This window comes from Mandrillus leucophaeus, unplaced genomic scaffold, assembly GCF_000951045.1.
Source record: "Mandrillus leucophaeus isolate KB7577 unplaced genomic scaffold, Mleu.le_1.0 Scaffold51, whole genome shotgun sequence".
Classification (NCBI taxonomy): Eukaryota; Metazoa; Chordata; class Mammalia; order Primates; family Cercopithecidae; genus Mandrillus; species Mandrillus leucophaeus.
This window is the reverse complement of record NW_012105475.1, coordinates 5,654,801-5,669,335: the sequence shown is the minus strand read 5'-3', so window position 1 is coordinate 5,669,335 and position 14,535 is coordinate 5,654,801. Positions and strand designations below refer to the sequence as shown.

General features: G+C 39.0%; 1 protein-coding gene across 1 annotated transcript in view; it reads right to left on the bottom strand.

Moving 5' to 3' along the window:
- The window catches only part of THOC1 (THO complex 1), a 51,605-nt gene extending 37,900 nt beyond the window's left edge, over nt 1-13,705 (bottom strand). The window contains exons 1-9 of the mRNA XM_011996343.1: nt 13,620-13,705; nt 11,131-11,204; nt 10,977-11,037; nt 9,728-9,794; nt 6,104-6,222; nt 5,606-5,654; nt 5,100-5,195; nt 2,171-2,253; nt 458-531 (exon numbers count right to left, since the gene is read on the bottom strand). Of these exons, the coding sequence (XP_011851733.1) occupies nt 458-531; nt 2,171-2,253; nt 5,100-5,195; nt 5,606-5,654; nt 6,104-6,222; nt 9,728-9,794; nt 10,977-11,037; nt 11,131-11,204; nt 13,620-13,673 (677 nt within the window). The 5' untranslated portion in view covers nt 13,674-13,705. The remainder of the gene's footprint in view (nt 1-457; nt 532-2,170; nt 2,254-5,099; nt 5,196-5,605; nt 5,655-6,103; nt 6,223-9,727; nt 9,795-10,976; nt 11,038-11,130; nt 11,205-13,619) is intronic.
- Nucleotides 13,706-14,535: the final 830 nt, after the last annotated feature.

Sequence of the window (14,535 nt, the reverse complement as noted above, 5' to 3'; positions counted from 1 at the left end):
CTGAGGATTGCTTCTGGAAAGAAAGCACAGGGCTATAGAGGAGGAGATAAGAAACAGTTTTAAGAGCAAGGGGAGAGAAGGCGGAAAGGCTTCTTAACCTCCCTATTTCATTAAAAGTTGGCCCAATACACACAGGCACTGGGTCCACAAGTTTAATAGAAGGGATTAAGGGGAGGAGCTCCCACGGCTGCCTGTGGTTGGCTTTTCAAATGCTGGGATGATGCATAGGGTAGGCTATATAAACAATGAACTGTCTGTACTTAATATAGAAACCAGCTGATAAAGCCGGTTAGTGGTTTAGGATTTATTATTTTAAGTAATATGCATGAAAATTACAAATGAAAGAAATTTCTTATAATTTCTTTCCTCCTTGCCTATATCCTCACCCCAGAGAGGATACTCAATAAATTAAGAGATTACCTCTGTAAGTCAAAAAGCTTAAGCTCTGAAAACTCACCACGTTGTTGGAGCTTCCTCATCTCCCATTTCACCTTCTTCTACATCCATTCCTTCTTCTCTATCTTCAGTGTGCTACATTGAAAAAAAATGTATAGCCTGTCATGAAGCAGTCATCAGACAGGAGATAAATACTAGAATAATACGTCAGCTACACATTCCTAGGCAACCCCCAGTTAGAGAAGTCTAGTCACTAACTATCTAGACCTATAGTTAATCTGTAAGGCAATCAGAATTTTACCTGACGGACAGAAGAACTCAAGAGCAGTATGACAATGATATAACACAATCATGAAGACAGTAGAAAGTTTCAAATTTGCATTTCTAAACATAATCAATAGATTCCCTCTGGGAATAAAGGCCTAAATGTTTTGGAAATGCACAAAGACAGTTCAACAATAAAATGAGCAAATAGCATGAATAGGTAATTCACAGAAGAAAAATAAATCCCAATCAACATATAAGAAGTTCCTTAACACCAATAATGATCAAGAAAATGTAATTAAAACTAAGAAGACTTATTTTTCAAATATATACATCAATTAAGCCAATATTTTTAAAAAATAGATAATTCACACTGTTGGGGTGAGGCTGTGGGGAAAAAGGGAAGACATTCTCCGTGTGCCACTGGTGGCTGTATAAATTGGTATAACCTCTTTGAGAAGTAACCAGGAAATAGCTATTGAAATATGAAATATGCATATATTTTAACCCAGTAATTTTACTTACTGGAATTTATCCTAAAAAGACATCTGCATAATTGATGTAGATGATGCAGACTGATGCAATATTATATACTACCTGGACACTAACTTTTTTTTTCACTATCAGACATAATCTAAATGCCCACAGGCAGAGAAATGTGATATATCCACTCTGATACATCCATTTACCAAAGGCCATTTAAAAATGAAGATAAATCTAAATCTTAAAGGAAGAAAGTGAATTTCAGAATAGTATGAATCACCTCATTTTGGAGAAAAACAACACGTTTGTACATATACCCAAAAAGTCCTGGTATGGTGAGACACAGAATGGTATGAGTGGTTATAGAAATAATAAAAATTTATAGAAAAAATACATATTCTGCAAAAAATAACCCAACGTTTAAAACAGAAAGTACATCTATTCTATAATCTACCTTATGATTAACACTATCAAAACAGAAAGTACAGCTACTTCGTTAATCCACTTTAATAGAAAGCTATGCCATAATCTACCATGGTCTACCTTGGATTACAGAATAACTGTACAGTCTATTTTAAACACTGCTTGAATTTTTTACATACAAAACATTATTTCTGTAAGTTGGAAATAAAGTCAAAAGTTTTTAAATTTTTGATGACTTATAGGCTCGTTTATGAGATTTTTTTTTTTTTTTTTTTTTTTTTTGAGGCAGGGCCTCCCTCTGTCACCCAGGCTGGAGTATAGTGGCGTGATCAAGGCTCACTGCAGCTTGACCTCCCTGGGCTCAGGTGATTCTCCCACCTCAGCCTCTCAGGTATGCTCTGCTAATTGTACTTTTTTTGTAGAAATGGGGATTTGCCATATTGCCCAGGCTGGTCTTGAACTCTTATGCTCAAGTGATCTGCCCATCTCAGCCTCCCAAAGTGCTGGGATTACAAGTGTGAGCCACTGTGCCTGGCCCCACATAAGTTATCTTAACAACAAACCTGCAAATACGTTATCTGAGAAGGTTTCAAATCAGCCTTACCTTCTGACCCAGGGTGCTTTCCTGCTCATTGGTATTGAAAACAGTGACATTTTCCAGGTTAAACTGACTCTGTAAGTTAAGACCTAGTAAAAAAAACCAAAGGAGATTCAAAGCAAGTCCAGTGACACCTAAACTTACGTACGAATGTAACTTGTGTCATAATCAAAACTACAAAATGCTAAATCCATAATTAAAGAGCAGTCAAAATGAACACATTTGATTTTCAAATCCTTTCAAAACTTCATTTCTTAAAAGTACCTTTGGAGTATGGGCATACCTTGTTTTGTTGCTCTTCATAGTTTCTTGTTTTTTAAATAAATTGAATGGCAACCCTGTACCATGCAAGTCTATCAGCACCATTTTTCCAACAGCATATGCTCACTTCCTCTGTCACATTTTGGTAATTCTCACAATATTTCAAACTTTTTCATTATTATCATATCTGTTACGATGATCTGTGATCAGTGATCTTTGAGGTTAGCATTGTCATTGTTTTTTGCCACAGATTTGTTTTTTGCCACAAACTGCACCCATCCAAGACAGTAAACTTTTTTTTTTTTCTTTTTTGGACAGCGACTCACTCCTGTCACCCAGGCTGCAGTGCAGTGGCATGATCATGGCTCACTGCAGGCTCAGCTTCCCAAGCTCAGATGATCCTCCCACTTCAGCCTCCAGAGTAGCTGGGACTACAGGCAAGCACCACCATGCTTGGCTAAATTTTTTTGTATTTTTAGTAGAGATGGGTTTTTGCCATGTTGCCCAAGCTGGTAAGACAGCAAATTTAATCAATAAATGCTGTGTGTGTTCTGACTGCTTCACTGACCAACCGTTCCCATGACTCTCTCTCTCTCCTTGGGTCTCCTTATTCCCTGAGACAAGACAATATTGAATTTAGGCCAACTAATAACCCTACAATGGACTCTAAGTGTCAAGTAAAGGGAAGAGTCTCACATCTCTCACTTTAAATAAAAACCTAGAAATGATTAAGCTTAGTAATTAAAGCATATCAAAAGCCAAGACAGGCTGAAACTTCTCTTGTGCTTAACAGCCAAGCTGTGAATGCAAAGATAAAGTTCTTGAGGGAAGTTAAAAGTGCTACTCCAGTCAACATATGAATGATAAGAAAGCAAAACAGCCTTACTGCTGATACAGAGAAAGGCTAAGTGGTCTGGACAGACAAGCAAACTAGCCAGAGAAAAGCTTTAACTCTCTTCAATTCTGTGAAGGCTGAGAGGTGAGGACACCACAGAAGAAAAGTATGAAGCTAGCAGAAGTTGGTTTAAGAGGTTTAAAGAAAAAAGCCCTCTCTGTAACATAACAGTACAAGGTGAAGCAGCAACTACCAATGGAGAAGCTGCAGTAAGTTATCAGAAGATCTAGCTAAGAACATTGATGAAGGCGTCTACACTTAACAGATTTTTCAATGCAGATGAAACATTCTGATATTGGAAGATGCTGTCTAGGACTTTCATAGCTAGAGAGAAGTCACTGCCTGCCTTCAAGGAACAGGCTGACTCTCTTGTTAAGGGCTAACGCAGCTGGTGACTTTAAGTTGAAGCCAATGTTCATTTACCATTCTGAAAATCCTGGGGCTCCTGAGAATTATGCTAAATCTACTCTGCCTTGGGCTCCATCCATAAAAAGACAAACCCTGATGACAGCACATCTGTTTATAGCATGGTTTACTGAACATTTTAAGGCCACTGTTGAGACTTACTGCTCAGAAAAAAAAAAGATCTCCTTTCACAATGTTATTGCTTATTCACAATGCACCTGGTCACCCAAGAGCTTTGATGGAGATGCACAAGGAAATTAATGTTGTTTTCATGCCTGCTAATACATCATCCATTTTGCAGCCAATGAATCAAAGGGTTATTTCAACTTTCAAGTCCTGTTATCTAAGAAATATATTTCATGAGGCTATAGCTACCATAGTGATTTTTTTTTTTTTTTTTTGGGAAAGAGTTTTCGCTCTGTTGCCCAGGCTGGAGTGCAGTGGCCGGATCTCAGCTCACTGCAAGCTCCGCCTCCCGGGTTTACGCCATTCTCCTGCCTCAGCCTCCGAAGTAGCTGGGACTACAGGCGCCCGCCACCTCGCCCGGCTAGTTTTTTGTATTTTTTAGTAGAGACGGGGTTTCACCAGGTTAGCCAGGATGGTCTCGATCTCCTGACCTCATGATCTACATTTGAGAAGATGTGCTCATTGCTACTGGAGTATCACTACTTCTGCGGCCCTCTCAGAGACCAGAGCTAGGAAAGACATATGTGTATACTAACCATACTCAGGCACTACTGTAAGCTCTTCACGTGTTTTAATTCATTTAATCCTCACAACATATAAAATAGGTGGTATATTAGCCCAGCATTAAGAAAAAGAGAACTGAAGCAATGAGATATTAAAATCTCGCATATCTGAACCGACTGGGGAGGGGGAAGGCTCTGGAGAATAAGCAATGTCCCATTTCAGGAGCTAGAGAGTGGTTATACAGTATTTGTTTCATTATTATTTGCTTTATGTACTTTTCTATATAAGCGTTATATTTCACAATAAAAATCTGTTAAAAAAGAGAAGTGAAAGGAAGTCTATATAGCTAAGTAGTCGTGACAGAGAGAGAAAATGGAAACACAAAAATAGGCATACATTATGAAATATGGATGTGACGGTTTATATCTACATGTTTCAGTGTGATTCAATTGTACATTAATAAGCTTTGAACTTAAAAGAATCCATGACTTTGTTTCAAGATTACCTGTATTATATACTAGGACTGCTATAACTATTTATAAGTAAAAGAAAATAAAGTGACAATTTCTATGATGTCTTTCAACTTTTTAGAACTATTTTTCTCATTATCATGACAGATTTTAATCTATTAAAAACTGGAAAAGATTTTCCTGCAGAAAACTCATTTAATGCATAAAAGCTTACCTGATTTCTCAGACAGTGGGAAAAGCCTGGCGAGAAAGAGCTGAATCCGTCCACAGAAGACCGTATTCTGGGATTTAGACAATCTTCTTAGGAGATCTAACGATATATGAAAATGAACGTTACACAGAAAAGATAATTCTATGTTTATTACAACCATACCTAAAAGTTTCTAAACCAGTATGTCAAGAGTATTTTCCTAAAGCAGTAGTTCTTAAAATGGGGGCAGAAACCACTGCCACAAAAAAGTACTAGAAATTAGGAACAAAACAAGTTCAATATGACATGAAAAAGACAAACTTTACTACATGTTTCTGACTTTCATTAAGTTTATGCCCAGAACAAAAACAGCTTAAAGTGAATGAGTTCTAATAAATCAGATTGTTAGTTAAAAATACAGATACCTAATCTATTTTTAAAATGTTATCACTGGTATTTAATTCAACCACGTGTTTTTCTGGGCATATTTACATTTTAAAAAGCTATCATTTAATCACTCAATTACTTACCATTGCACATACGTAGTAAGTAATTTTTCCCAGCAGAATAGAATGTATTCTGAAATTAAGATGGAAATTATCACTCTTCTTCTGAACTTGTTACACATTCTTCAATAAGTTGCAGGAAGTAAAATATTAAAGAACACTAACATGCACTGAGAATCTACTATGCCACTTTCACTTTTTTAAAGCAAATAACATTTTCAACGAAATGAAAATATTTTCAGATATAAGATAAGAAAACATGATACTGTTTTTAACATGTGAAAGTGTGAATTTTCAAGTTAGTTTTTATTACTCAAATTAAATCAAATTTTGTATTTCAAGTTTTTCTCCACACATGGTTTTTACTTGGCTCTCCCCAGACAGCAGTAAATAATTTTTTCATAGGCACAAACTTGTTGGCGATCAGCAATACTACAAATAATTTCTTTTTTTAAATCTACCCTCAGAACTCTGAATCTACAGAAATACAAAGTTAGCAGGAAAAGAAACTAAGGCACTTACTGATTTCCAGGTAGCAACATTTTTTTCCACAAAAGTGAATATTGTGTCACACTGATCCAAAGGAAGACAATCCAAAACATCTCCCAACAATACAAAAGGTGTAGATGCGGTACAAATACCTTCAAGTGGAGCACAAGCCAGTTTAAAAGTTTAAAAAAACATTAGAGTAAAACAGCCTATGAAAAATAATACTGAAGAATATCTTAAAAGGTACACTTTGTTACTCATAACAAAGTTTTAAAAGGACAAGAAGTGGAAGCAGCCTACAAGTCCCCAAACAGGACATATTTAAGTAATTTTTGATATGTGCACTCAGTAATGATGACAATAATTCTTGACAAGATCTAGAGCATTTACTATATGTCAGGCACACTAAGTACTTTACATATACTAACACATTTAATCCTTATAACCCTATGAAGTAGAGCATATCATTATTTGCATTTTATAGAATGGGAAAACTGAGACACAGAGAGGTTAAATAACTTGCCCAAGATCACAGAGCCAGTAAGTGGTAGAGCTGGGATACGAACCCAGGCAGTCTGGCTCCACAGTCTGTTTTCTTCACCACTAAGCTATTCAAAAGAATATAATGCAGCCAATTAAAAACGATGGTTATAACGACTATAATAACTTGGAAAAATGCTTAGGATATAATGCTAAGTGAAAAAGGCAGGATTCAAAATTGTATGTACATATGATTATGACAATAAAAAAATTCTTAAAAGACTATAGAAACTAAAACCATTATACCAGATGAATGGTTTTTAAAAGTAGAGGAATTATGAGTACTGTTTTCCCTTTTTCTCATTTCCAAATGTTTTGTAGTGTTGCTAAATTGTCTTTGTGATTTGAAAAGATTATCTTCAAAAAATAACAAGATTTGATATTAACTATGATTTAACATTTAAAATAACAGTATTGTTTCAGGGGAAAGAATGGAAAAATAGAAAGTTACTGTTTAAAGAACAAAATTAAGATTTTCTTAAGAAAAGGTCTATTTAGTCTATTCAGACTACCTAGAAATACTTTTATATCCCTACTCATTCTTCCTTCTATTTTAAGGCAATGGGTACTTACTAACACTCATAAGTGTTTAAGAAAAGTAGTTACTTAGGCATGGTATATGGGGAAAAATATCTAGGGTGATCTAAGTCCAAAACAGTGCATTAATACACTATATCTAGAAAAAGGAAGAAATCTTTCCAGCTGTACTCTGCACTAGTAAGATCATATCTGGAATGTGATGTGAGGGATATTGCCGAAAAGCAGTGGTGGAATAAAACAGCAGATTTCAGCTCAATACAAGGGAACACACCAATAACCACACTTGTCTAACAGGACTCAAACAGTGAGCTCCACTAATGAGCATGATTCAGCAGAGGCTGAATGACCACCCATCAGGGATGTTACAGCAGGGAAGCGGTCTAGGCCAGAGATGAGACGGGACTAGGTGACCTCGAAAGTCCCGAACAATACTTAGATTCAATATTATATACCCTGCACATCCAAGAGATTTGAGAAGCATACTCTCTGCCCTTAGCTGCAGTACAGCCTGGAATAAGTTAACTCACATTTAATAATTAGAGAACTTTTTCTAGATTCTACTACCAAAATTCTGAGTCAGTAGAACTAAGCAAGGTTTGGGAATCTCATCTAAAAATAGATTCACTGGTGGTTCTGATGAGCCAGCAAGTCTGGGAATCACTGGGTTACAGTGTGATTCCCCCAAGAGCTTTCACAACCTGTGTCCCAGCTTCCACACCAATCTCTCTCTACCCTTACCTGGGCCACAGACATCCCTCCCTAGTTCCCACTCCGCAGCTCCCAAACACCATGACATGTTCACCCTTCCATGGTTTTGTTTACAATGTTGTTTTCTGTGTAAATACTCTTCCTCCTCTTTACCACATGGTAAATTTCAACTCCATCTTTCTAAGCACAGAGTGAATGTCTGCTCATCTAAATAACTCTGGTACCTTGAAGCAGGCTACTTCATCTACGCTTTTGAAGCACACTCTACATAAATACACTGTAGCATTTGGCACATCCTAACCAGTGACCTTTGAATGTAGACTATGAGCTTTTTAAGGTTAGGCATTTTCATACGCTTTAACCAGTAGTGTCTCACACCAAACAGAAGCTCAATAAATATCGGCCAAATTGAATTTAACAAAATATATTTATGGATAATTTAAAAACATGTCACATAAGCAAACAATTATAATCTGTCTCAAAAAGAAAAATTCTCCCTAAAATAAAAATGCATTTATGCCTTTACAGTTTAAGCTCTTAAGTCCTTATCCTTCTCAAAAGTTCCAAGTACAGACTAGACTTTGTACAACTTCTTCATTAAAAACATCACCAGCTGTACAAGAGTAATGTATAAAGTTAATCAATGAACTAAGGACACACTGAAAATTGACTGAAACTAGACAGGAACATTACATTGTGGAACTTACCTAACAATGCCTAATGAATGAATGAATGATTAGGCAGCTTGTATAAAAGTTTAACAACGTGAATTTATGAACGTAAGTTCACAAAATAGTTTGCCCCTATACTGGGAGGTGTGTGCCAGTTTTTAATAGAAGCATCAAAATAACACAATGTGAATAATGCTTTACAGATTAAAAAGGAGTTTTCATATACATTATTTGAATTAATTAAATGAGTATTTTAACCAAATTGTTAAAGAAGAATGCTGATAAATTAATTTTTTATTTCTTCTTTCTGCAAGTATTTAATGAGCTCCCATTATGTGTTAGGCACTGTGTACTATGTGCATTGTTTACCCAGTCTTCTAAAGCTATCGCATACAGCCATTTTAACAGGCCCCTGCCCAGTTTTCCTGCCAGCAGTCACTTCAAATGGAATCATTCATCTGCAGCTGCTCTTTAGTATGGCACCTAATGCCCTTTATAAATGGACCTAACCAGCTTCTTTCCTCATCATTCTCATTGTCCTCTCCTCCTCCTGCTCTACACAATTCTCTAGCTACTCTCTTCTTAGTATGTCTGACAAATTCTTCATACTTCACATTCTAGTTCTCATGTTCTTTTCTAAAATCTCTCCTGATTCCTTTAGAATGAAGTTTAGAGAGACATGTTGGCTCTATTCCCTCTAACTACACTTCATTCCCACTTCGACCATAGTACTTACACCAAAGTAAGGCATGCATACATCTGTTTCTTCCATTAGCTCCACATAAGCAGGGGAATATGTTTTATTCACCATTGAATCTCCAGGTCCTAGCTCTGTCCTATGCACATCTTGTATCTGTTTCTTCCATTAGCTCCACATAAGCAGGGGAATATGTTTTATTCACCATTGAATCTCCAGGTCCTAGCTCAGTACCAGGCACATAGTAGATGCTCAATAAAGATTTACTGAATGAACAAAACAACTGGAGAACAAAGAAAGTGCCAAAATGTGCACTGCATAATAGAGATGAGAAATAAGAGTGAACTAATTCAATTGGGACTTCTTGGCAAAGCTGGGAGTCAGGTAGAACTTGAAGAATAAACAAAATCAGATGTGGAGAAGTATGGGGAGAAGACGTTTTAAATAAAACATGTCATGTCCAAGACTACTTTAAACAAAACAAAACAGAACCATACTTACCTTCAGTTACTCCCCCAATAGCAAGAGAAATAATAGCTAAAACGTTTTCACATGATGAATGATTTATCTACCAACAGAGGAGAAACAATTTAATTTAGGGGCAAGAGTTCAGACTAAACTAGGTAACAGTAAACACATGTACTCTGATATTATATTGACTATCACAAATACGGAATACATTTCTTACAGAAAATACTTTTTAATATGAAGTTACAAAAATTTAACAGTAACATATAGAATCAGTAGTTGTAGAAGTATGTTAAGTAACAGGTAGGTAACTCACTCAAAATCCAATGGTCTCAGGAAAACGGTTATATTAGTAAGATGAAGGCTATAAGCTAATCAAGGACAGAAGTGCTGAAGCTATAACTCAGCCAGTAGCACAGGGCAAAGGCAGGGCTAGGGGAATTAACTACTAATACACCCATGTGTCTGAGGGGTGGTTTTAATAGAAGGAAGGCAGTGCTTAGGTTTTATAAAATTATAATAACCAGCATTTACTGAGCGTTCATTAAGTGCTGTTTCATATACAATAACACTGAAAGAACGGTATCTCCCCTTTCAAAAGAAACTGAAGCACAGAAAAGGAAAATAACTTGCCCAATGCCTTTCAATGGAAGAAAAGGAAAGAATCATTTTTGAATCAGAATTGTCTGAGAGAAAGGGACACTGTATTACGGCCAATAGAAGGGAATATAGCTTTTGGGGACTCAACCTTTGCTTGACCAAGAATAAACTGTTGAAACTTTTCCTTTCATAAGGTGCCCCATTATTGGTAAATAAATTCAGATTTTTCATGGTTAGACTTCTCTAGTGAAGTTGAAGAGCCCTTATTTACGTAAGTTTACTGATGAGGAGGATGCCAGAGGAAAATGAGGGAATGGAATCCCAGCTCCTAAGCTAAATATTCTTGGACTAGACCTTTCATGCCACTACAGGATGTGTCACTGTTTACATGGGAAAGTGAGAGAGCCCACCTTCACCTCTAGTTCTTCCTAAGACCTCATGTCAATTTTTCTTATCTCACTTGGACAGGGCTCTTGTCATTTATTAAACCAAACCCTGAGAATGTACCTGTGCTATCAAAATCCTTACAGAACTCGTATACTGTCAAGTCAACTTTTACAAAGCAGAAAGCTTACTCTAAAAAAAGATGTTTAAATATCCATTCTAAGAAAAAAAGCAATTTTTAAATAAGATCGTTTATTAATTTGTCAGCAAAATTTTAACAATGGAAAAACATACTTACAATTTCTTCTTCTAGAACACCTCTGAAAGCTTGGTCAAGGGTACATTTTTTTTCATTTTCACTATTAAAAACAAAAGACATCCTCATTTTTCAAACAGCTCAGGGTATGTATAAAGATTCAGGCAAGTAGTTTTCATAGATATCAATGCCTTACCTGCCAGGTACCTGGCTGAAGGTACTTAACAATGGCTTGATGTTTTTGTTGTTCAAGGCCTCTCTGGTAGACTTCTAAAAAAAATTAAAATGGCAAATACTTGTAAAGATTCTGCTTATTTGCTGAAAAATATATCATTCATTGATAGTGTATTTTTCTAACTAAAAAAAGCTTATACCTGGGAAAAATTACCTATCAGTCATTCTCTCAGTAATCCTTATTCCAACGCTACTTAATGATATGGATACTCATCACTTTAAATTTGGCAAGAGCTTCCTTGCTGGGCTTTTTCATTCTAGGTTTTCCCTCCTACTATCTCTTTAAATATCATATTCATGACAGTATTGTGTTAAAAAAAAAAATATCTAAATGGCTCCTTATTTGCACGTTTTAGTTTTGAAGCTTCATAGCTTCCTCAAGGTCCTTGATAATGTTATCCCACTCAATTTACCCAACCTTAATTCCCAATACTCCCTAACACATACTTTGCACTAAAATCTAGTCATTTTTCATCATTTTCTATCAAACTCATTCTAGCGTATTCACACATTCATGTTGCTCTTCCTACCTGCTCATCCAAATTCTACCCATTCTTCCACACCCAGGTCAAGTCTTGCCTCCTCTAGGAATCTTGTTCAGTCCCCGATATGCAGCACTCAATAAAATCATGCTGACAATCTGCAGATTGTCTTAAAGGAATCATAACTTAAAGACAAAAATACTGCAAAAGGCATTCATTCTATGAACACTCACATACACTTAGAAAGTCATCTTATTACCTCACAGGAATTACATTTATCCAAAACGTGTCCATTCCTTGCTCTGCCACTAACAGGCTGAGTAATTTAGGGCCTGTCCCTTTATCTCCTTGTGCTTCATTTTCATCACCAGTTAAATAGAGGGTTGCTGTAGATTTTTACTACCAGCAGCAGCGGTAGCGGCATCATCTAGGAAGCTGGTAGAAATGCAGAATCTCAGGCCCCCTTCCAGACTTACTGAGCCAGAATCTGCATTTCACAAGAAGCTTGAGAAACACTGAACTAGATGATCTCCAATTTAATGGTCCTTTTCAGGGCTAGTACGAATTTTTTTGTTTGTTTTTTTGAGATGGAGCCTCCCTCTGTTGCCCAGGTATTGTGCACTGGCATGATCTTGGCTCACTGCAACCTCCGCTGTCTGGGTTCAAGCGATTCTCCTGCCTCAGCCTCCCAAGTAGATGGGATTACAGGCGCCCACCACCACGCCTGGCTAATTTTTGTACTTTTAGTAGAGACAGGGTTTCGCCATGTTGGCCAGGCTGACCTTGAACTCCTGACCTCAGGTGATCTGCCCGCCTCCGCCTCCCAAAGTACTGGATTTACAGGCGTGAGCCACCGCGCCCAGCCGCTAATATGATCTTGGATAGTCCTAACAGTTACTCTTAGCAGGCTTTCAAAGCACCAGAGATTGCAGCAAAATGCACACAAGGAAAACGATTATGATGACATACACAAAATATAACCCATTAAAAAAAGTGTGTGTATATATACATATATATACACACACACATAAACAAGAAAACTACTTACTACAAAGGATGAATTTTTCTTTCACAGAATTTTAATCCTGGCATCCCTATAACTACCTAACCACAGCTGAATACCTGAGTAGTTGAATGCCTTGAAATGTTGGTGCAAATGCTAGAGACTAATAGAGTCAGGTAACTTAAAAGTGTTCTTCATACTTACGTTGCCGTGACGAGCAACATAAAAAGAATACAGTGTCTAAAGTCAGAAAAACGAGTGAAGTCACAAGTTTTTTGGGGATGTCAGCTTCTATCTCATATACCAGGAATAATCAACTTAGCCTGCTTCACAGTGTTACTCTAATAGTTAAATGAGAAAGTGCGCTGTCAAGGGTTTACCAAATGCTCAAAACCACCCTTCCACATTGAGCAAGAATAAAATAGCATCTAGTTACCCTTCCCAAGGTGCTCTATCTGCGTTTTCCCGCTTAGGATCTCCTCATTGATCTCTTAGGAGGAGACACGGTGGGTTAAGGGGTGGTGAAGAGACGGCGGGAACAAGCACTTGGCAGCTCGGAAGGCTGGGGCGGGAGCCAGGTCTTTGGACTGAAACCACTCCCACCCGCCCCCTCCAGCAGCTCCCCTTCCCCTTCTCGAGACACCTGCCCCACTAAACGAGCTGAGGGGATAGACCCGACCAGAAGTAGTCTGCAGGTGGGCACTCCAAGCGGGGAGCCGACGCGCCCAGCACGCGGAGTCCGGGGACCCGCTGGCGGGTGGGCGGAGGCTGACAGCCCAGCCCGCAAAGAAGAGGCGGGTAGCGCGTCTTTCCCTACCCCTCAACCCACGACGGGGCCCGGAGCGGACGCTGAGGCGGACACACCTCTGTCTCGCTTTACCCCAGGGCAAAATTCGAGTAATTTCAGGGAGAAGAGGGCAAAGCATAGCGCCGGGTCAGGCCTGCACCCTCCCGCCTACAGCTCACCGTAAACCGCGTCCGCGCTTCGGGCAAACTGAAGAGCGGCGGCGTCGGAGACATCTTCTCGGCTGCGCGTGCCCGCCACTGCGCTGCGGCGCTTGCCGATGACGTCAAGCCGGGAGCAACGAGACTGCGGTCTCTCTGACCCCGGCTAGAGCGGCCTGTGAACACCGGGCGGGCGAGCTGGTAGTAGGGAATTTCTGTGGCGACTGAGTTCGGGTGGGCGTTGGGCGCCTGAGTCAGCCAAACAGGCTAGTCGGGGTTCTTGGGTAGCCCTTGGGGTGAGGGGACTTGGGCGGCCTAGGTCTGTAAGCTCTGCGCTCCCAGGCGTGGAAGAGACTGGCCGCGCACCTGCGTTTCTGTGGTTTTCCTGGTTTGGGGAAAGCGGGTAAATGGCGGCTGGTTGCGGCTAACTGGGCCGCGCGAAAAGGTAACCCAAGGCAGGTGGATTACCTGGGGAAACGGCTGGAGCAGTGGTCCTGGGCCGCCGGTCTGCGGTCATCCCGGGAGATTAAGATTCGGAGTGGTGATAGGCTCCGATGTATGAGCCCTGTGGCTCAAGGGCACTGCTCTCTCTTCTCCGAAATAGAAATAATACCTATCTCACAGAGCTGTTGAAAAGCTCGACTGAAATAATGACCGCAAGTGTGAATTGTAAAGAAAAGTAATAGTATTTATTATTAAAAGGTCTCTACTGAAAGAGACCTAGGAGGAATGCAGTTCGCGGCGCTGATTGGAAAACGGGTGGCGCTGCGTCCTGGGCCGAGGCTTCCCTAGCAAAAACCATGTCTCCCTCGCCATTTCGTCCCTTGCCTCCCTTCCCAGGAGAGACGTGGCCAATAAAAGCCGAGTGGCAGTAACTCTTAAGTTGGAGTTACACGGTGGAGAAGGAAGCACTGACTCAGACTCGGGGTAACTTCCT